This window comes from Physella acuta, unplaced genomic scaffold (assembly GCF_028476545.2).
Source record: "Physella acuta isolate Inbredline_101_S28 unplaced genomic scaffold, ASM2847654v3 ptg000295l, whole genome shotgun sequence".
Lineage (NCBI taxonomy): Eukaryota > Metazoa > Mollusca > Gastropoda > Physidae > Physella > Physella acuta.
The window spans coordinates 34521-57482 of record NW_026731814.1 but is presented as its reverse complement, the minus strand read 5'-3'; the positions used below and the strand labels follow the sequence as shown (position 1 = coordinate 57482).

The window sequence follows — 22962 nt, the reverse complement described above, 5'->3', positions numbered from 1 at the left end:
GACAAGACAAAAGGCCGACAAGACAAAAGGCCGACAAGACAAAAGGTCGACAAGACAAAAGGCCGACAAGACAAAAGGCCGACATCCAAAAGGCCGACAAGACAAAACGTCTGGATGTCGGCCTTTTGTCCTACACCCTTTCAAATGGTCAATGTTTTGGAGCTTGCCAATAAACGATGCTATGTGTTTTAGGAAGATAATCAGTTTCTTTCATAAAACAACAAAATAACCAGTGTTCGCCATCCCCTCCTGAAATTTAAGTCTGCCCCTGAAAGTTTAAAATATCGTCGTTCCCCCCCCCCCCCTCGCTTCCAGAGAGTGTAAAGTCATTAATAGATGACCACTAGCGGAGATTAAAAAAATATAGGCCTACATACATATATTTAACACTAATAATTAACAGGGCGCCCCTAAATAACACAATAATAGAAAATATAATATCCCAACTCCTCAATCTTTGTTTAGGTTTGTGCACGTTAATTTCAAAATACAATCACATAAGAAAGGAAGCAAAAACATTAAAGGACACGAATCCATGTTATTTTTTTAAAATTAATAAATGTTGTAGAATCTATGTCAGAATTTAAAAATAAAATAGATATAAAGTATTGTTTATAAATATATTTGTATTTTATTTTTTGAAATGTATTTTTAAATATTTCATTTTTAAAATAAACATCTAATCCAACATTTATTTTATCTAAACAACAAATTTGTTTAGACATGGCGGAACAAGTTGCAGATAGATCAAGATCTAGTAGTTATTTCGTTGAAAAGGAACAGTAACAAATAGCCTTATAAAATCAAGACCTAGATCTAGATCTACTTAATTTGAAAATGTTTGAGATAAAAGTTTTTAGGATTTTGCAGATTACATTTGTACTGGTTCTTTTTGAACTCACAGGAGCACAAATTAAAAAAGGTTGAAATTTAAAAAATAAAATCTAGATCTAGATTCTAGAATCTAGATCTATCTAGTATCTAGTTTAAAATAGTGCCCTAGGTCCTAAATGCTCGTCTACGTAGTCTACCAATTAGATCTACTCATTTTATAATCTATGTGTGCTAAACAATATTATTATTCCTAAACTATATTTGCTTATTATACACTCTGTAGTCTGTAGTATGTGGGTTTCTGTAACTTCAATATATTTAAACTAGCTGCATACCCATGCTCCACCATGGTGAATCCTTTTTAAATGTACCAACTTGGGAACAGAACAAAACTAAACACAACACAAACACAACAAACAAATGCAAACAAAAACAAGAAATGACGTCATCGATACTCTATAATAAAAAGACTGACATAACGGCCTAATTCATGTGTGGAATCTTAAAAGTAGTTTGTGTGTACAGTTTCAATAATTTATCTCTTGGGGTAGGGGTAAAGCCCCTTCTCCCTCCCCCCCCCCCCTCGCGGTAGTCATACTAATCCCCCCCCCCCCCCCCCCAAAAAAATATGATTTATATAGAAAATATATACTATTCCCAGTGTCGGCTCCCCCGCCCCGGAGAATTGTTTTAGCCCCTGCAAAAATTCAAGTGCCCCACCCCAGATAAATGTCTGAAAGAAACACTGTCTAAGTGAGTGAGGTGTATCACGGCCAAAAGTAGGAAACGAGTCGATATTATAAAAGTAGGCTATACCTAAAATACCTTTAGTTTGTATAATCTACAAATGCGATAATTGTTCCTTTCAGGCTTTTTCCTCGCTGGAGGGGGGGTTGAGGGGGGGGGGGGGGCGGTACTTGAAATTTTCTGGGATAGGTAGGGATGGACTAAATTTTCTGAGAGGGGGGAGACACTGATAAAAGTATGTAATTCTATTTCGTTGAATGGGACAGGAGATGCGCCTTGGGATGTGTGTCTGGGGGGGGGGGTGGTTTAATCCCGCCCTACAAGTAGAGTCACATGAAAGAAACTCTAAATGCGACTTTTGTCATGATTGAGACTAAGTGCAAGGTTTACGGGTATGGATACGACTACTTTTAGTATCAATGCACAGTAGTAGATCAAACTTAAATCCAAATAAAATGACAATTCTGGATAAAAATCCGTTTTCAATGTCATTTTTCGTTTCCGGTTCAATTTGAAGTTAAGGTGGTGGCTTTGGTTTTGGTTTAGTTTAGAGAAAAGAGACAATACTATCAACCTAGCGCCCGTTGTATCCATCATCAATTAAAAAAGGTTGAAATTTTAAAATTTATCTCGTTACTAATATGCATGTATTTCTTTAACTAATGCTTTATTTAAGACCTAGATTGTTTAGTTTGGGTGTTGGTAAAGTGTAAGCTGAAGAATTTAAAAATTGTTTCTATGTATAGTAAAAATGAACAAGATTTTCTTGGCTTACTTTACTACATATTATACATTAGTCAACTGAGGTAGAGATTAGCATTATGCAGAAGCTCTTTGGGTTTTTTCTCCTGCTGACAAGAAAATTAAACAGGCGGTCACATATACAGATTTCTTAAACACGATTGTTAACAATCCGCAACTTCAAAAAAACCAAACAACTAGATCTAGAGAATCTACTGAATTTTTAAAAAAAATTATTAAAAAAACCCACTCATGATATCGCAAATCTCACTAACAGCCTAGAAAAAAACATTAAACCAAAAACATTAAACTAACAGAAAATTTATTCCAAATTTTGTCTAGATATTTTACTGTAATTTTGCAGGTTTGTCTCACATTTTCTTCTTGCATATTACAGACTTTCAGTTTTGTGTGTCACATTTTACCATTACCCCTTTTGTTAAAGTAACGTCACCCTCACCTGAACTGTATCGAATCGCATTGATATTTACTCAGTCCAGTGTTAAACCAACATTACATGTTTTTAAAATTTACAATTTAAAAAATTCTCAACTTAAAATTTCAATGTCATGTTACATTTTATTGTAAACAAAAAAAAGTCTTTAAAATAAAAAACAGATAATGGATTCAACTTTTGTGATTTGAATTAAAGATATTTCAAATCGGACAGTTTAATTATCTTGCCGCTTCAGTCAAGCAATCTTATTTTTTAAATAGCCTATATAGTAGTATATAGCTACTAATTTAATTTTAATATGTTTCAGATATCGGTAAAATCTATATTGGTACAGAAAACACCACTACAGGTCTCCCAAACACAAAAGATTATGTGTTTTATTTTAATGACCCAAATCCTCCACCTATTTCTGTTTACGCTGTAGTACTGAGTGGAGCAGATCCTAAAATTCGTGTCCCAAAGATACAGGATGTAAGTGTTAACTTAGCACAATTTTCATAGTTCTCAGTTCATGCTACAAATATGAATTCCTTGCTTGCAATACTTTAACCATTTTAAACCATTACCCCCTTTTTTAGTCGTCAGTGTCTTAAATCATCTTTTCTGCAGACCAATCGGTCTGAGACTCCTTACCCCAGATTAACAGTCGGTAGATAAAATCTGATATTAATAAAAGGACGTCACTATTACTATTTGTCTCATGTTAGAATTCTATCATGGCTGCTTCCATAGACGAAATGAATTTTTTGTTTATCATTTGCTATTTTGAGATAGAAAGACTGTTTGAAAATTCCAATAATCGGCATTCTACCTATGTCCGCACATACTTATGTCCGAAAGAAGGGTCTAAGTAGAACTATTGGCAATGATTCATGCACAACTGCTCATTAAAATAATAAATCTAAGCTTGCTTATATATTCGTAGTCTTCATTGTTCAATATGAGTATGTTGTGTGTACGTTTTGCGTAGGAGCCCAGGGAACAGGGATTGAAGGGTCATGAGCTAAGGTTTCAATATGTTAATGTAATGGGATTGATAGAATTGTTTTAGAAGAATTGTTTAGAATTTGAATAATTAAATACAAGGTTTGATTTCCGTATGATAGAAAACATCAGTATAGCAGTTAAAAAAAAAGTTTTTTATTCACAGATCAATATAACCTGCAGTGTGTCAGAGAAAGGGACTGGATTCTCAGACGTTTCTTTACAAAGCATTAAATTGCTAGCTTCTGTTAACACAACTGATATTTCGTTGAGGTAAAGTTTTTACCTCCTTGATTCAAGTTCTATTTGTGTAAAAAAAAGTATTTTTTATTTACTTCTTATAATAATCTTACTTAATTCCTTACATAACTAAAATTAAAAAAAAAATTGTTTCTCTATAGCCTGATAAAACCAGGACGTTCTGTTCAGCTAACCTGCTCTGGTGTGTCAGAACAAGGAACATGTAATGCAACAGATGTTCAGTCTCAGTTTTGTCCTGAAACATCAAAGTCTAATTCAGTGTAAGTTACAGTCATATATATGTACAAGTTGCAGGGTACAAATCCAGATAACTTGTGTGTTATGTGATTTATACATTGTCTTGTGATGTTATTCCATTACTAGTTTTTATGACTTAGCTAATGTCTTTCTCGTTGTTTTAATTTGTTGTTTGAAATTGTTGTTTGATTTTGTTGTTTGAAATTTTTGTTTGAAATTGTCGTTTAAAATTGTTGTTTAAAATTGTTGTTTGAAATTGTTGTTCAATGAATGCTAAGTACCTTTAACTCAGTCTGTTCCAACTTTGTTTAAGTTTCATTCCTATTAATTGGAAATAATGCAGTTTCTTTATTTCTGTTCAGTTAGTACAATTTAAAAATAAACTACTAATTTGTAAATATATTTGTAGAGGATTGAAGTTCTCATACACTTGACTTGAATTGGCCAGAAAAAAAGTATTGTGATAAAATATATACAGCTCTTGTATATCTGTGTATTTGTTATTATTATAAATACAAGTTTTCTGAAAGCATTAAAAAAAACAATGTCAATATTTTTTTTAAAGACCATGGGCAATTAATTTGATTGAAACAGCGTAAAATTTTAATTTGATCAAATTGTAAGTTTTGTTTACATTTTTCTGCAGTTCATTAACAGTTCATCCAGGGCGTACTGTGTCAATCAGTGAAACACTAATTAGTGTTAAAAATTTTCCACAGACTGATTACTTTTTTACTGTAAAATTGAGGTTAGTGATGTTTAGAAACTAATTCTAATTTTAATTACTTATTAAAATACAATACAGACTTGCTAATTGCAACTATGTATCAAAAATAGAACTAAAACAACCAAATACACACTGTGGGCATGGTGATTAACACTCACAATAAGTGATATGTTAAAATCATTGAAAAATAAACTGTAAAACACAGCATCTAAGAAAGTTCTTACAATTTTTGCTGAAGTCAGGTCAGGGTGCAAGGTCAGAAGATTCAAACACATACTAAACACATTTTCTAGTGAACTCAAAGGCAAAAAAATGTCAAAATTTATAAAGGTGTTAAGTCCTTTATTTTGTTAAAAAAAACATTCTACACATAATATTTATCAGTTGATGTATGCTTGTATGTGTCCTTGAAAGAGTTATTAGTTTTATTTACCAATTTTGTATCTCAATCAGTATGAGCGGTTTGTTAGACTTAATTATTTTTTAATTTAGCGACCCACCTGAGCAGGATGTAGATGTGACATGTACAACAACTCCAGGAAGTAAGATTCTAGTTTTCTCTTTCATTTAATATATTAGGATTTACCTTCTTATAAGGTTCATAAAAAAAAGCAAACCGTTTTAAATAAATAAATTTAATATATGATAGTAACGGATAATGATTCCTTCCACCAGCACTTAAACAAGCTGCTTAAATAATTTTTCCTCCCATAATTCAGCTCCTGCTCTTCAATTAAAGATAAATCCAAAAAAGATTTCCAGTGGCAAAGTAACAGATCAGGTTTTGTAAAAAGTTTAACTCATTTTTAGAAGTTCACTATGTGGATATTTTAAGGGGTATAAATTCAGCTAAATTGATGTTTTATTAGTTGTAAATTCAGCTATGTAGGTATTTTATAGGGTATAAATTTTTTTGACTATGCCGGCATGGAATATAATTACAGTGATTTGTGTATTTAAATACTCAGTATTATGCAACATGCTCATTATATTTTTTTTATTAGCCTGTTGGCTGTTTATAATTATATTTTGTTTTCTGTAGGTGTCATATAATTTTGTTAGTGGGTCTGAGAACTCATCAGTTACTGTGCAGTGTTCCGGAAATTCAGGATTTTCTGGAAGTGGTAATTCTGGTAGGTTTTGTTTTGTTTTATTGCTTTTGGTACAAAATCTATTGTTGTTGGGTGTTTTTCTAAACCTCCCCTCACATTGGTGATTTTTTGGTAACATCTTTTTCAAATAAAAATTCAGTCGATATCCCATATTTTCAATCTCAGCCTACTTTTTGAGTTCTTTAAAATAATAAACATTTTCAATTTTTTTTACGTTTGACTGTAGAAACCAAACCATTTATTTCATCTCTGCCTTTATGTGAATTCCAGTTTTTAAAAAACTGTCCATGTTTTTAAATTCCCCTTACCAGCCAGGTTTGTCCTGCAAACTGCCCAGGCCAAATTCCAGGCCATCAGGTCGGAGATCTACAACACCACATTCTCAGTGAGTTACCATTGGTCATTTTATCTGTAGTCTTTTGTCATTTAAATTCTTAGTTTTTAAAAATGTTTTTTAAATATGCACGTTTCAAGAACAAATAATATTCAAAAGCCTAAAAACAACTTATAAATATGCCAAGTAAATAGTCATTTTAAATTCTAAGTTTTAAAAATATTTTTTAAATATGTAAGTTTTAAAGTTTTAACAATAACTACACAAGTTTCAACAATAAATAATATTCAAAAGCCCAAAAACAACTTTAAAAATTAATAATATTTGAAAGCTTAACTATAAAAAGCATAACATTTTCCCCATTCTTGCATAAGATATACAGGTCAAATGACCTCACCATACTGGTAGTCAGCATATTGTTTCCCTAATGTGAGTCAGGTACCCATCACAGCTGGGTGGACTCAGGGTCGTCCTACAGACTCAAGCAAAGGATCCGAACTCAAGACTTTTGAGTTAGCAGTCTAGCTCTCTACCGCTCAACCATACCATTCCTACTATGAAAATAAACTACCTACAAAAAATGAGAATGGTATTGGAAAGATAAATATTGCCAGTTAAATAACCAAATAATTTTCCTTTACCTGATATCTGATGACAGCCTGTGTTCTACCTGAGCGACCTCCCAGAGAAAGGATCTGTGACAGTTTCCTGCTCTGCCGCTGTGGTTCCGGACTTGACTGCAGCTGAACAAAACGTTGCCTCACCTGATTGTTCATTCACTAGTTCAACCAGTAAGAAATTTTAGTTTGTTTTGTGGACTTTAAGAAGAGTTAAACTTTTTATTTTGTTTATTACTCACCTGGGATTGAGTCTAGACTTGACCCTACACGTCTTAGTAGTACAAATTTGTTCTATCAATGAATGGGCACTTGTTGTTAAAGTTGTAACTTAAATTTAAGAGGCTTTATCTCTATCATTATAGTATGTGTAGCCTATATTCATACTTATGTGCATAATTGTTACACTGTAAAGTGATGATGATTTAGGCTCATGCTATGGATGTGAGATTTGGTTAGTACTAAACATATAAAAATTAATAACATAACATTCTTGTAAATAAAAAGTATGCCTGTCTTATGAATTTTCCCCCAAGGGGAGGCTATTCTAAACTATTGTTTCTTCTAAATTAGTTTTAGCAAATTATCTATTAGTTGGCTTAAGTCTATTACTCTTAATGCAGTTTTCTCATTTTAATTTGCTAAGTTTTTTACAGTAGTCAAAAGTAGTTTTATGTTTAGTGTAATTTTTTTTAACTCAACACAATATAATGTAAAAAAACTTTTTACTCTTTTTTTTTTGACAAAAAATTTCTGGTAAGTTTGAAATATTTTGATCCTTTGCTTTTGAAGGGATGCTTTTAAAAAAACTACTCACATATTCTCTAGTCTGACCTGCAGTTGTACTAATATTAACTGTAACCACTGTTTGTGTTGGTGCTTTTCTAATATGGGATAAAGTGTAAAGTCCTGACTGCTTATAAAGTCATGTTGTTTATAAATTAGTCATAACTGCTTATAAAAGTCATGTTTTAATAGATTAAAGTCATAGCTGATAATAATGTCATGACTACTTATGCAATCAAGTCATGGCTTAGAAATAAAAGTACCCTTTAAGAGGTCCATGGGTTAGTAGTCATGTGCTCTACTGCTTGACCACACCATTCCACAAGTCTTGGTTTTTTATACAGTTAAATCTCTACTGGGTAGATCTGTAAATGAAAACAGTTTGAGTTTGTTTGTGTTTAAAGTTTAATGGGCATCTAATCAATGTGTGAATTTTTGACCGTAAAATTTTAATTATGAATGATGTGTATTATACAACTGTAGTATGTGCTGCTAATTTTGTAAGTTTGATATGTCAGTCTGTCTTATTCTAAAATTTAACAACAGTATTTAACAGGTTTCATTTGTTTCAGAAAAACTGATTAAAATTTTTATTCTTGCACTTATTATGCTTAAACATGCATTTACAAAAAAAAAATGATTCTGTTCATATAGTATATTGTACAAGAAAAAACCATATTGTTTTTGTTTATCTAAAAACTACTTACATTTGTAGTAATACCATATCTATGCTGGTCAAGTCTAAATATGTTTTATGTGTTCACAGCCTCTACCACCACTACCACTACTACCACAACTACCCCAACAACTACAACAACCACCACAACAACTGCGACCACGACGGCAACATCTTCACCAAATGCCTCCACAACTGTACCGTCATCTCCGACTACCTCCGCTCGCACCACCCCAGCTCCCACCCCGCCACCTGACCCGACCTCGCCCTGGAGTGTCATGAAACCCAGTTTTGATATACCAGTAAGTCCGTCCTGAACTTTTTACATCTTTGTTTTGTTTATCTTTGTTTTGTCTTTGTGTCACTTTCACTTTGTTCATCTTTGTTTTATTTTTATGTCACTTTCACATCTTTGTTTTGTTCATCTTTGTCTTTGTGTCACTTTCACATCTTTATTTTGTCTTTGTGTCACCTGTACATTATTGTTATATCTTTGCATCACCTTACATCTTTTTTCTATCACCTGTACATGTATATATCTTTATATCACCTGTACACCTTTGTTATTTCTTTGTATCACATGTACAAGACTCATGGGACAGATAAAGTAGAGTTTAACTGCTTTAGAGACCTCAGCATATAAAAGGATAGCGTGGTCAGCACTATGCTCAGTCACCTTTGTTTACCTAATGTGAGTTAGGTACCCATCAGAGCTGAGTGGACTCAGGAACATTCCACTGATTTGAACCCGGATTCGAACTTGAAACTCTCGGTTTAGAAGTCTAGCTCTCTACGGCTAGGCCACACCATCCTCACCATAAATTAACATGAGGCAACTTTTATTTTAACACCTTCAATGAATTGACACCAATGTTTAAAATATTTGTATTCAGAATAAACAAGGTCAAGTAAGCTTGCCATTTGTCAGAGTGACAACAGAACGTTTGTACGCTCCCATTGACGTACGTAAAGAAATCGTGGTCACTACATGCTGTGTGGGGGTGAATAGCTCCAATCCTTTTGTTGGGCAGAGGGCTGCAAGCTACGCTGTAGCAAGTCTGGCACCGTATGTGTGTCCTAATTGTCCTGCTGGAAGTAAGTCCTCAGGATCCTCCTGTGTAAGGTCCTATTTTTATCTCTTTAGGACAATATTGAGCTTTATTTATGGCTCTTTAGATTATGTTATTGATATATTTTTTATCTCTTAAATTAGTTCCCTTCTTCATGAACTAATCTGTAATATATATTTTTGATTATTATTTTCGTTTCAAAATTTATTTAAAAGTACAGGAATGTCTAGTCTTATTTTTATGTTTGAAAAATATCCATGGATGGATACATTACTTACTACTACAAAATCACCTTCAGTATGATAGTTGTAAGTTATAAAGGACTCTATTGAGACCTTAAAGTTGCTATGAAAGAGGAGTTTCAATTGGTCTTTGGCTAAGGCATATTTAGGGTTAATATGGCTAGGATGGTGGCTAATCTAGAGATGGCCTTAATCTAAATGTTAAAGAAACAGATGAACTCTACTTCATCTAACCTATCGGTATTGTTCTCTGTAAGCAGTGTGAGCCTTCTGGATTGACAGTGTATTTTACTTATCACTTACAATGCTTGAAGGTGTCCCTGAATTCACCCAACTGTCACTATTACAAATGTGGTTGGACATGGACTAACCACACAATTACGTCATACGCTCGGGTCATGTAAAAACAACTCTTACTTCACATTGTCCACACCCACCCTATGTCACAGTTTAAATCTCAAGTCTTGCAGATTTGTAATGCTCAGTCAACCACACTTGTCTCCATTAGTTCCTGCTATATCCCCCAGACTCTCCATTAGTTCCTGCTATATCCCCCAGACTCTCCATTAGTTCCTGCTATATCCCCCAGACTCTCCAATAGTTCCTGCTATATTCCCCAGACTCTCCACTAGTTCCTGTCACATCCCCAGACTCTCCATTAGTTCCTGCTATATTCCCCATACTCTCCATTAGTTCCTGCTATATTTGGCCAGACTCTCAATTAGTTCCGGCTATATTTGGCCAGACTCTCCATTAGTTCCTGCTATATTCCCCAGACTCTCCATTAGTTCCTGCTATATCCCCCAGACTCTCCATTAGTTCCTGCTATATCCCCCAGACTCTCCATTAGTTCCTGCTACATTTGGCCAGACTATCCATTAGTTCCTGCTTTATTCCCCAGACTCTCCATAGTTCCTGCTATATCCCCCAGACTCTCCATTAGTTCCTGCTACATTTGGCCAGACTCTCCATTAGTTCCTGCTACATTTGGCCAGACTCTCCATTAGTTCCTGCTACATTTGGCCAGACTCTCCATTAGTTCCTGCTATATCCCCCAGACTCTCCATTAGTTCCTGCTATATCCCCCAGACTCTCCAATAGTTCCTGCTATATTCCCCAGACTCTCCATTAATTCCTGCTCTATTCCCCAGACTCTCCATAAGTTCCTGCCATATCCCCCAGACTCTCCATTAGTTCCTGCTATATCCCCCAGACTCTCCATTAGTTCCTGCTATAACCCCCAGACTCTCCAATAGTTCCTGCTATATCCCCCAGACTCTCCATTAGTTCCTGCTATAACCCCCAGACTCTCCATTAGTTCCTGCTCTATTCCCCAGACTCTCCATTAGTTCCCGCTATATCCCCCAGACTCTCCATTAGTTCCTGCTCTATTCCCCAGACTCTCCATTAGTTCCTGCTCTATTCCCCAGACTCTCCATTAGTTCCCGCTATATCCCCCAGACTCTCCATTAGTTCCTGCTATATCCCCCAGACTCTCCATTAGTTCCTGCTCTATCCCCCAGACTCTCCATTAGTTCCTGCTCTATTCCCCAGACTCTCCATTAGTTCCCACTATATCCCCCAGACTCTCCATTAGTTCCTGCTATATCCCCCAGACTCTCCATTAGTTCCTGCTCTATTCCCCAGACTCTCCATTAGTTCCTGCTATATCCCCCAGACTCTCCAATAGTTCCTGCTATATTCCCCAGACTCTCCATTAATTCCTGCTCTATTCCCCAGACTCTCCATAAGTTCCTGCCATATCCCCCAGACTCTCCATTAGTTCCTGCTATATCCCCCAGACTCTCCATTAGTTCCTGCTATAACCCCCAGACTCTCCAATAGTTCCTGCTATATCCCCCAGACTCTCCATTAGTTCCTGCTATAACCCCCAGACTCTCCATTAGTTCCTGCTCTATTCCCCAGACTCTCCATTAGTTCCCGCTATATCCCCCAGACTCTCCATTAGTTCCTGCTCTATTCCCCAGACTCTCCATTAGTTCCTGCTCTATTTTCCAGACTCTCCATTAGTTCCCGCTATATCCCCCAGACTCTCCATTAGTTCCTGCTATATCCCCCAGACTCTCCATTAGTTCCTGCTCTATTCCCCAGACTCTCCATTAGTTCCTGCTCTATTCCCCAGACTCTCCATTAGTTCCTGCTCTATTCCCCAGACTCTCCATTAGTTCCCGCTATATCCCCCAGACTCTCCATTAGTTCCTGCTCTATTCCCCAGACTCTCCATTAGTTCCCGCTATATCCCCCAGACTCTCCATTAGTTCCTGCTATATCCCCCAGACTCTCCATTAGTTCCTGCTCTATTCCCCAGACTCTCCATTAGTTCCTGCTCTATTCCCCAGACTCTCCATTAGTTCCTGCTCTATTCCCCAGACTCTCCATTAGTTCCCGCTATATCCCCCAGACTCTCCATTAGTTCCTGCTCTATTCCCCAGACTCTCCATTAGTTCCCGCTATATCCCCCAGACTCTCCATTAGTTCCCGCTATATCCCCCAGACTCTCCATTAGTTCCTGCTCTATTCCCCAGACTCCAGTGAAGAGCGTGTGGTCCCCAACCCTGGCTATGTTGAAGTGTCTCCCTGCAGCTGTGACCTCACCAAATATGCTTGCGATATCAACTGCTGTTGCGATACTGTACGGCACTCATTTAATTCATGATTTAAAAAAAAATAATACTAAGAAATATAGTATTATGTTTTTTTCCAAAATTTTATCATTAACGAAAAATGTAAAGTATGTTAAATAAATTATTTAAGTTCTCAAAGATAATTAGCATTTTGAGGTAAAAATCAACTCATTTCAAGTCAAGATGTTAGCATAAAACATTTCAAAAAGAAATTATTTAAAATTTCAAATCAATTTTAGTTTATACCTGATGGTTAGGCTTGACATACTTATCAATTCCTCACACTGTGTTTAATATACCACATGATCATGCAATATCATTTCTCACACTGTGTCTCATATACAACATTATCATGCAAAAATCATTTCCCAGGACTGTGTAAACGCAAACGCCAGATTTAGTGGGTGCATACCTGGCCTACCTGGGGGTCAGTCCGCAGATGACCCGGAGTACAAGTGCTCGTCCAGGGCGTTCAACCCACCTGACTGGCAGCTGCTCACCTGCGTCTACTGGGAGAAGAACGCCTACCTGGGGATGTTCTATCAGAACAGGCGCAAGCTGGCGGCTAGTGAAACTGTTGATCTGACCGGACGCTTCTCGTTTAGGTACTCTGTCCTTTTTTTTAAACTTGCCTGTGGTCATGGTTACAATATTTGTTTTGATGTTTTATTATCTTATTTTAAAAAATTGGGGATTACAACAAAATAGAATATATGTCATAAATTCTTTATTTAATCCTTTAACTGCTGTTTTTTAACTCTATTTCCACTTCCAGTTTTATACAATTAGTATATTCAACTATTACATTGTGTAATTTCACTAAGGGGAGCAACCTAAGAAATACATAGAACAAGCCAATAAGAGTGACAGACAGGGGAGAGGGAAATAAATAATTTTTTTTGTCCAGATTTAAACATTTGCATATTTTTTCACTTTTATGAATGTTGTTGCTCAAAAAGTAAATAAAAAATATTCCAGTGAGACTGAGAAAAGGAGTGGAGACAGTATCCAGTCTGGATATCGCTATGGAACAATCATCCAGACCATCCGTGATGATGTGACAGAATCAGAGCCAACCAGAAGTGGCTCCCTGGCTCTGTCCCAGTCAGGCCCTGGCGGCTCCTGCAACCCTCTCAGCCCAGTTCAGTTCCTGGTTTACTCCGCCTCCGTCTGTAAGACTGTGGTCACCCCCGACTCTTGTAGTGAGCTGAGTGTTGTCAGCAGCAGAATTTATGCTATATCTTCAATAGTCAGTGGAGGCTCCCACAGGGTGAGTCAAGTTATTTTTAGAGCTGAAAGGAAAAACTTGAAAACTTTAACCATATCACGAAACAAGTTTTTGATTTTTGAATTACTAATTTTAAAAATTATTAGATCTATAGTATATTAATTTTCAGAATTATTAGATTTCAATTATTAATGCTCTTAATTAAAAAACTTCAAAACTTTAACCATATCACGAAACAAGTTTTTGTAACCTGTTTTTTATTTTTAATTTCTAATTTTAAAAATTATTAGATCTATGGTATATTAATTTTCAGAATTATTAGATTTCAATTATTAATGTTCTTAATTAAAAAACTTCAAAACTTTAACCATATCACGAAACAAGTTTTTGTAAACTGTTTTTGATTTTTGAATTTCTAATTTTAAAAATGATTAGATCTATGGTATATTAATTTTCAGAATTATTAGATTTCAATTATTAATGTTCTTGATTCAGATGTACCATAACAAAATTGTACTATAGCAATTGCGTACATTATCTCTATCCTCTTGTGCAGCTCTTGTGTTTTTGAAGTATACTTTTATCAGTGATGGTAAAATATGTTTCTAGATTGCTAGTACAGTCAAGGCTAGTACAGTGGCACCAACTGATGTCAGGTACTACTGCATAGCATATACACCCTCAAGCTCAGCAGGACTTGAAAATTCTGATCCGCTAAAGGTTTCAAACTTCCCCAATGATTTAGCAGACGTCAACTGTACAGATGGCTGCTCATCTGAGGTAAACATTTCTTTTTGATCCCTTCACTTCATCAACAAATAAATATTTGCAAGTTGAATTAATAAAAACTTATCCTTAAATGAATTTAGTCTTTCACTTCAGCAACAAATATTTGTTTGTTGAATTAATAAAAACTGTTCACTAAATGAATTTAGTCCTTCTCTTCATCAACAAATATTTGCTAGTTAAAAAAAAACAACTGATTACTAAGTGAATTTAGTTTTTCACTTCATCAAATACTTGCTATTTGAATTTATCAAAACTGTTGACTAAATGAATTGTGTTGGAAGCGCGGTCGGCAAAAAGCTCATGGTTGATAAATTCGAACAGTCTCGAGTTCAAACGCACTGGCAGATAAATCTCGATCCCCTTCAACACTAATAATTAAGAACGAAGAAGAAGAAGAAGATTCATGTTATCATAAATTTGCTAGTAATATTGGGCCTTGGAATTGGTAATTACTTGGTAGTTGTAGTGTATTGAGGGCAAAAAGTATTACTTTGTGGCATTGAATGTGGTCCAGCAAATGTGTTTAATGTAATTAAACAGATGTTTAAAAACTTAAGTGGCAGTTAATATAGTCATAAGATGTTTTACCATGCCATATACTATTGAATGAAGTCCCAAAGATGTTTTAACCCTTGTCAAACTGAATGTAGTCCTGCAGAAGTGTTAACCCTTTGTGGCACTGAACGTTATCCAATAGATGTATTAACTAAAGTTATACAGTAACCATGGAATGCTGTCTTTCTGAAGCCTTAACCCTTAGCTTACACCTTTATTTGTAGTTCTAAAGACATCAAAACCTTTTATCATATAGAATGTTGTACTTAGGATATTTTAACCTTTTTAATATTGTATTCAGTCCTAAAAAATATTTTAAATCCTTTGCCTCACCAGAAATGTTGGAACTCCAACACCAACAAAATCCCAGCAGACGCCACATCTTCTGCTGTACAGTGTGACTGGGACAATGGTTACACAGTGAGGATCCCTACAGTATCTGGCACCATGTGTAATAATGCTGTAGTCCAAGTCAGGTAACTCTATTATCTACACTATTGTTACTCCACTTTTTTATTTAAAAAAATATGTATTGATTGTATTTTCTGAAAACCAATGCTGGATTTTCATAAGTAATTCTTTCATATAATATAATTTTAAATACTTATCATGTTATGGAATTTTATTTTCTCCCAATTAAATTTTGTAAATTAATAATATTTAAAAAATATTTATAAAGTAAAGCAAAATAAAAACTTAAAATGATTTTGACAGTTACAGGCCATTTTAAAATTTCAACACATCAGTTACAAACAAATGGCTCAATCTAATTCATTTTTTGGATTTGATTATCTTCATTAGTAGATTCATTAGCACTGTTTAATTAGTGAAGTTTTTCTTTCTTTTTTTTTGTTTCTCATCTTTTGTTTCTTGTCTTTTGTTTCTCATCTTTTGTTTCTCATCTTTTGTTTCTCATCTTTTGTTTCTCATCTTTTGTTTCTCATCTTTTGTTTCTCATCTTTTGTTTCTCATCTTTTGTTTCTCATCTTTTGTTTCTCATCTTTTGTTTCTCATCTTTTGTTTCTCATCTTTTGTTGCTCATCTTTTGTTTCTCATCTTTTGTTTCTCATCTTTTGTTTCTCATCTTTTGTTGCTCATCTTTTGTTTCTCATCTTTTGTTTCTCATCTTTTGTTTCTCGTCTTTTGCTAGGTACAATTTTGAATGGTCTGGGGAAGAGATCACAAAGCTGACAGCAGACGTGTACCTGGCCAACATTGATATGACCAGCAGCTCTAGGGTGGAGATTGTTCAAAAATTTGATGTCGCATGGCAGGCCAAACCCAACACCACTGTATCCAAGTCTGACAACTTTGGGGACAGCACTCAGCCATATGTTAGGTCGGGTACTTCAGGTAATTTTTTTTATATTTTAACTGTTTTTAATGCCGACACTACAAAAATTTATTCGATTTGTTTGTTTTTAAGTTACAAATGTTTTAAAATCTGATAAAAAAAAAAAAAAAGCACAGATGTATAAGGTTTTAAAAAAACTTGTTTTCAATGCCGAAACTACAAAATTGTATTTGGTTTGTTTGTTTTTATTTTAAGTTATAAATTTTAAAAAATCTGACCAAATTTTGTTAAAAGTGTACACATGTATTAGGATTAAAAAAAATTTAAGTGTTTAAAAACCTGACATAAATTTGTTAACATTATATGACTGTGTCAAGTTTTAAAATTTTAAATGTTTTAAATGTTAAAGTGTTTTAATTTAAAATGTTACAAAAAATTTGACCAAATTTTGTTATCATTACATAGATGTATCAGATTTTTTTTAGATTAAAATTTTTTAAAAATCTGACCAAATTTTGTTAACCCTTTTGTAGGTTATGTCCCAGGAAAACCTTTGATTTCTGGCTGCTCAGCTAGTCAGGGAAATGTTGACACAATCCCACAGAAACAGATGGCTATTTTTAAACCAGGTACTGTTGATTTTTGTGTAGGCAGGTCATAGGTTAAAGGTTACAGTATACAGCTGTTGATAGACTAGCCACTATGGCTCAGCAATTTGTTTTTAGGGAGATTAAAGTAAAATTATCCTGAATTTTTTAAATACATATTTTTTGTAATGTTGAAATAGAAATATATTACTGCTAAATTTTATCTGTTGTCATGAAATATAATTGAATTCTGTAATTAATGAAGAGAAAGGCATTCGGTAATCAAGAAAGAGAAATGTATCCTGTAATTATGAAAGAGAAATTTATTTTGTTATCATGAGAGATGTATTCTGTAATTGTAAAATAGAAATGTATTCTGTAATCATGAAAGAGAAATGTATTCTGTAATCATGGAAGAGAAATGTATTTTGTAATTAATCATGAAAGAGAAATGTATGCTGTAATCATGAAAGAGAAATGTATTTTGTAATTAATCATGAAAGAGAAATGTATGCTGTAATCATAGAAGGGAAATGTATTCTGAAATCATGGAAGAGAAATGTATTTTGTAATTGAGAAAGAGAATTGTATTCTGTAATCATGAAATTTTTAATGTTGATGAGCAGGCGTTGACGGCCTTTGTGAAAATGCCAAAAGGCAGGAGGTGACATTTGGAGATGACATGTCATCTGGATGTGTACTCAAATTAAATTTTACCATACTCAACAATGACTGTGAGCGTCAGAGGTAGAGAACCTTTTTTTAAAAATTAATGATAAATAATTAGTGTAATCTTATGTGATTTCCTTTTATAGACTGTCTCTTTGAATAAGGTCTAGTAATTTTTCAATAAACAGAGTTATCTCTCTTTAACCAAGGAATTATTGCTATTATATTTTATTATCTTGGCCTAAAAAATTTTTTTTTATTAACCAGGCAACTTCTGACCAACCATCTCAATGTTCTCATGGCTGCTAATGTTATTGGTCGCTATGGTTACAACAATGCCAGCAACCCAGACATGTGGATTTCTGTTTTAAGGTAGGCCTACATGCCAGACTTTTTTTGTCATATTAAAAACAGTTTACTAGTCAAAATGCTAACAGGGCTAAGGTATGTTTTTGCTAGTGTCACTATCCTAACAATGGTCTTAACTTGAGCCTTAATCCTCAGACTAGTCCTCACTTTATTCCTAACATGTATACTACCAGAAAAAAAAAAATCTATATTCCATACTGCATTGTTGTGCCTTAATATGTGCACAATACTTTTATGAGAATTATACAGTGGGTTGTAGGAAAATTTCAAATGGCTTCTGCTAGATTTGCTAACCTGATCATTGAGCAAAGTACATTTTTTTCACACATTTCCAAAGTAGCCTTACACTTAAAAAAAAATTTTAAAAAATATTTTAGAAATTTTATATTTTATGAATGTATTTATTAAATTTTGCTAATAATGAGTCTGAAAACGATTTTTTTTTTTACTTTGAGGCAGATTTTTGTTTACTTTTTAAAATGTGACTATAAGCAATACATTTTTTTTTATCTCCTTTGAGATACCAAATTAGATTGGAATTAAATAAAGACAACATTCTTTGTGTGGTTTACTCTCCCTGTAATTGTTTTGGTTCAAGGCTTTTGAAAGAACTTGTTCCAAATGTTTGGTGCTTTTCAAAGTTAAAAATTCTATTGAAAATGAATACTTTCGCACTCATTTTTGGTAAATCACACAAGTTTCTTTGTTTTTAATTTAGCGACTCTAAGAGGATGACATAAACCAAATAGTGTTTGCTTTGTTTCAAATATTAAGTTAACTTAAATACTAATTGACAAAAAAACTTTATTACAAATGTGATACACAAAACAAATAATCAAGTTTTTATTATACCTTTTAAAAAACACTTTAGACAGTGCCAATTGGTTCAGTTATAAATTTTTTTTTCTTTCAAAAGGCAATCTTTGACTGGGACCAGTGACCTGACCACTACCCCTGCTACCACCACTGCAGCAACCACAGCATCCACAGCATCCACCACCGCGGCAAGCACTGCATCCACCACTGGATCCACCTCTGCATCGACGGCTGCAGCAAGCACAGCATCCACCACAGCTGCAACCACAGCTGCAACTACAGCCTCCACCAGCACAACCAAACCACTCCCCTCCCTGGCTGATTCTCTTCCAGGCATCTGCCACCTGCCTACAGGCATCCACCTGAGCGTGATGTATGCCAACACAGGGGCTGTAAATGGCTTCCCTAGATACGAAGTAACAGGGGCCTACATCAAGTAAGCCATTTTAAATATTGATGAGAGTTATTTCCCTTTATTTATACCATTTTTTTTACCTTCTGTCAAACATGAAGTTAGATGGCCTACATCAAGTTAGTCACTTTTAAATATTGTTTAAGAGTTATTTCCCTTTATTTGTCTCACATAACATTCTGATATTTGAATTGTCAACAGTGTAGCTATGAATTATACAGTTGCTTCATTTTGTACCATTGCTAACCTGTAGGTTTTGAGTTTAGTTCCTAGACTTGAGGCTGTAGAACATGTCTTAGTCCGCCCAGCCTTAAAGACAGTTGACTTCAGGGAAAAAAAAAGCAGAGCAAGGTTATAAAAAATAATCCCCTTTTTAAACTCAGTGGTCCATTGGCAGATGAAGTTCATCTCTTACTGTGACTTTGGTAAATAATTGAAAGAATAGTATGGTCAGCACTATACCCAGACACAGTTACTTCCCCTAGTGCAGAGGCGTAGCGACCCTTCCCGGGGACAAACTTTTCAATTTGCACCCCCCCCTCAAGATTTCGATGTGCACCCCCCCCCCCTTTCGAGATTTCCATTTGCACACACCCCCCCCCCCCCCCCTCAAACTTTAGATTTTCACCCCCCTCAACCTTTCAATTTATTTTTACAACCCAATTTGGCGCCCCATAAGGTCGGCGCCCGGGGACATATGTCGTCCCCCCCCGCCCCCCCCCCCCCTCGCTACGCTACTGCCCTAGTGTCAGTCAGGTACCCCTCAGAGTTGAGTGGACTATAAGGCTTTCAATAGACTTGAGCCCTGGATCTGAACTCACAATATTTGGGCTAGCAGTCTAGTGCACTACGGCCATGTCATGATGTCCCAAGGTACTACCACATAATTCTTTGTATTCCTATTTTTAAAAAAACTGTTCAACTCTGCTTCATCTGTTTTTGCCCTATGGTCTCTGTGGTGTGAAATACCTTTTGCTTCAACTCTACTTCCACCAGCTACACCCAGTCCAACTGGACCCTGGACTGTATGGGCGCCAACAGACATCGCTGTGATGCTAATTCTGGCTCCACCCAACAATTTTTTGTCACCAGCAGCATCAGGTTCATTCAAGTCCCAGCAACTCTTGCCTCCACACAGAGCAGGTAAGGGAAACAACTGGCGCATTCTATTTTATTAACTTTAGTTTACTATTATCATTAGAAATATATTAAGATAAATTTGTGGTAGGGAAATATATATTCTGTAATAATGTTTTTTTTTTATTTGGCCCAAAAAAAAGACATCATACCTTTTATGCCAATTTTTTCCCAAACCCAATTTTTCTTTTATTCAAATGTTTTTTTTTAATATTAACTGTTAGTGATCAGGATTGAATATTATAAACTTATAATTTAAAAGTGTTTTAACCGGTGATAAAATAACCTTACTACATATATAAAAAAAAAATGAAAAAATATATAAATATAAAAGCAGTATAATATTTTAAAAAAATACTCGCCTTCCTCCCTCCATTCCCTATAATCACAGAAGTCTGACAAAGTCTACCCTTATGTACTACTTTCGCTAGTGTTATTCCATAATTGACATTTTTTTCTCCTTCCCGTGTCTGTAGATTCTATACCCGCTGTGACCCCGACAATATAGACTCTGACAGCTGCGAGAGGTTTTTCACAACTTTTGCCAGCGGAGAGTGCTACTCAGATTCCTGTTGGCGGGAACTGGCCTACCCTGTGTTGTCTGTGTACATGGGCGAGACACGCATGTACACCCTGCCATTCTTCCTGCTCTTTGTCCTGGGGGTCATAGGTTATGTGTCTGTTGCTAGGCCTGGCTGGAACTAATTGTGTGTGTGTTTGTATATGTGCATGTATTTCTGTTGCTAAGCTAGGATAGAACTAATTGTATGTGTGTTTGTATGTATGTGTGTGTATGTGTTTCTCTCGCTAGGCCTGGCTGGAACTAATTGTGTGTGTGTATGTGTGTTTATGTGTGTGTATGTGTTTCTCTCGCTAAGCCTGGCTGGAACTAATTGTGTGTGGTTATGTGTGTGTATCTATTGCTAGGCTAGGGTAAAACTAATTGTGTGTTTGTATGTGTGTGTGTGTTTCTGTTGTTAGACTAGGGTAAAACTAATTGTGTGTGTGTGTTTGTATGTCTGTGTGTGTGTTTCTGTAACTGGGCCTGGGTGGAACCAATTGTTTGTGTTTTTTGTATGTATGTGGGTATTGCTGTTGCTAGGCTAGGATAGAACGAACAAAGTGTGTGTGTGTGTTTGTGTGTGTGTGTGTGTGTGTGTGTTTGTGTGTGTGTGTGTGTGTTTGTGTGTGTGTGTGTGTTTCTGTTACTAGGCTAGGATGGAACTAATTGTGTGTGTGTGTTTTAAAGCTATGGTCAGGATAGAATGATTTGTGTGTATGTATTTGAGATATAAGACATGATGGAACTAATCGTGTATGTGCATGTATGTTTAGTGTGTGTAAGGTATACACACATGATGTAAGCTCCACTTTCTATTTATTATATCTGTTTAAAAATTATATGTAAAATTGTGTTAGGAAGTTTGGGCCTAGAACAAAAAAAATGGTGTAATTAATCAGGCTCAATATTATTTTAGTTGTAATTAAAATGTATCTGTTAATTATTACTTGGCTGGATGTTCATGTTTTATGTATTTTGGGCAAACTGTATAATATTTCAGTAGTATTCATGCAATCAAATTGTTCTTTTATTTTTATCCAATTCTTGTATTTTCCTATCAGTAAACCATCTAAAATGGAATAGTTCTTGTCTTATAAACATGTGATGAATATAACCCAACCTGTAGACACTAAATTTGACTTAAGTTGATGAACATTGAAAGACAAGAGATATTTAATGACTGTGCTGATTGTCTGAAATTTGGAAGTTTTTTATCATTCCGTCCTTTAAATGTATTTATTGTACATTAATAAATAGTTTATTTTTATATTAAAAATGTTTCCTTGTTAATTGTACTTGTATGTACTTGAATGTGTCTTAATTTCTTTACAATTTTTTCCTTAACTTAACGAGGAACAACTTGGTAATATTATTTTAGTACTCAATGGCTCAGGTAGTAAACGCTATAAAAACTAAGGGCTATAACTTTTGATTACAAATGGTAGGTAACTCTGTGAACATTTATTGGAATTGAAGTAACTAATTAGTTGATTCAATTTGTTAATTTTAATATGGTATATTAATCTTTTGTGTTTGACTGAAAACTAAGATATGCTAATGAGGAAATGGCATCGGGGAGAAAAGGCAAAATAATTATTTCGTAAGTTACACTAAGCTGGCATGTTCACTGAACCCAACCTCCCAACCCATATGCATTGATCAGACATATATTCAGATCTCACAGCGAATGATAATACTTTCGACTACTTATGGAAGTGTCTGATTTTTAGCTATTTAGTTATTTCTTTACTATAAAAAGAAAATTATAATACTCTTTAATCCCCAATTCATTTCAGCTCTACTTTAAAAAAAAAAAAAAAATTCCCACTCTCCCCCCCCCCCCCCCCCCCCCCTCGTCCCCTCAGCCCACCACGCCGAGAAAAAAAATCCCTTGAATCATCATTTAAATTTTAATTACACATTTGCATTTTCAGTTTCAGGTTGGTTTTTACTTTTTATTTTTTCTTTATATTTAGACGTTTTGTATTAGATCTATGTATAAGTAAGCCATCTTAAATGAATGAAAGCAGGCTACAAGTAAGAAAGAAATATTACTATTGTAAATCTGTATCAG

General features: G+C 34.8%; 1 protein-coding gene across 1 annotated transcript; it reads left to right on the top strand.

The window, feature by feature from the left end:
• The first annotated feature begins 717 nt into the window (after window positions 1-717).
• Window positions 718-22106, top strand: LOC131939807 (pneumococcal serine-rich repeat protein). The gene is made up of 25 exons (XM_059298326.1): window positions 718-922; window positions 3087-3250; window positions 3930-4036; window positions 4165-4284; window positions 4908-5009; window positions 5481-5530; window positions 5708-5769; window positions 6031-6121; window positions 6412-6485; window positions 7093-7238; window positions 7467-7495; window positions 8604-8815; window positions 9407-9608; window positions 12372-12478; window positions 12843-13075; window positions 13449-13740; window positions 14308-14478; window positions 15379-15518; window positions 16193-16395; window positions 16870-16986; window positions 17550-17670; window positions 17860-17964; window positions 18878-19213; window positions 20186-20332; window positions 20803-22106. The coding sequence occupies exons 1-25, from the start codon at window positions 838-840 to the stop codon at window positions 21029-21031; spliced, it is 3645 nt and encodes a 1214-aa protein (XP_059154309.1). The 5' UTR covers window positions 718-837; the 3' UTR covers window positions 21032-22106.
• Window positions 22107-22962: the final 856 nt, after the last annotated feature.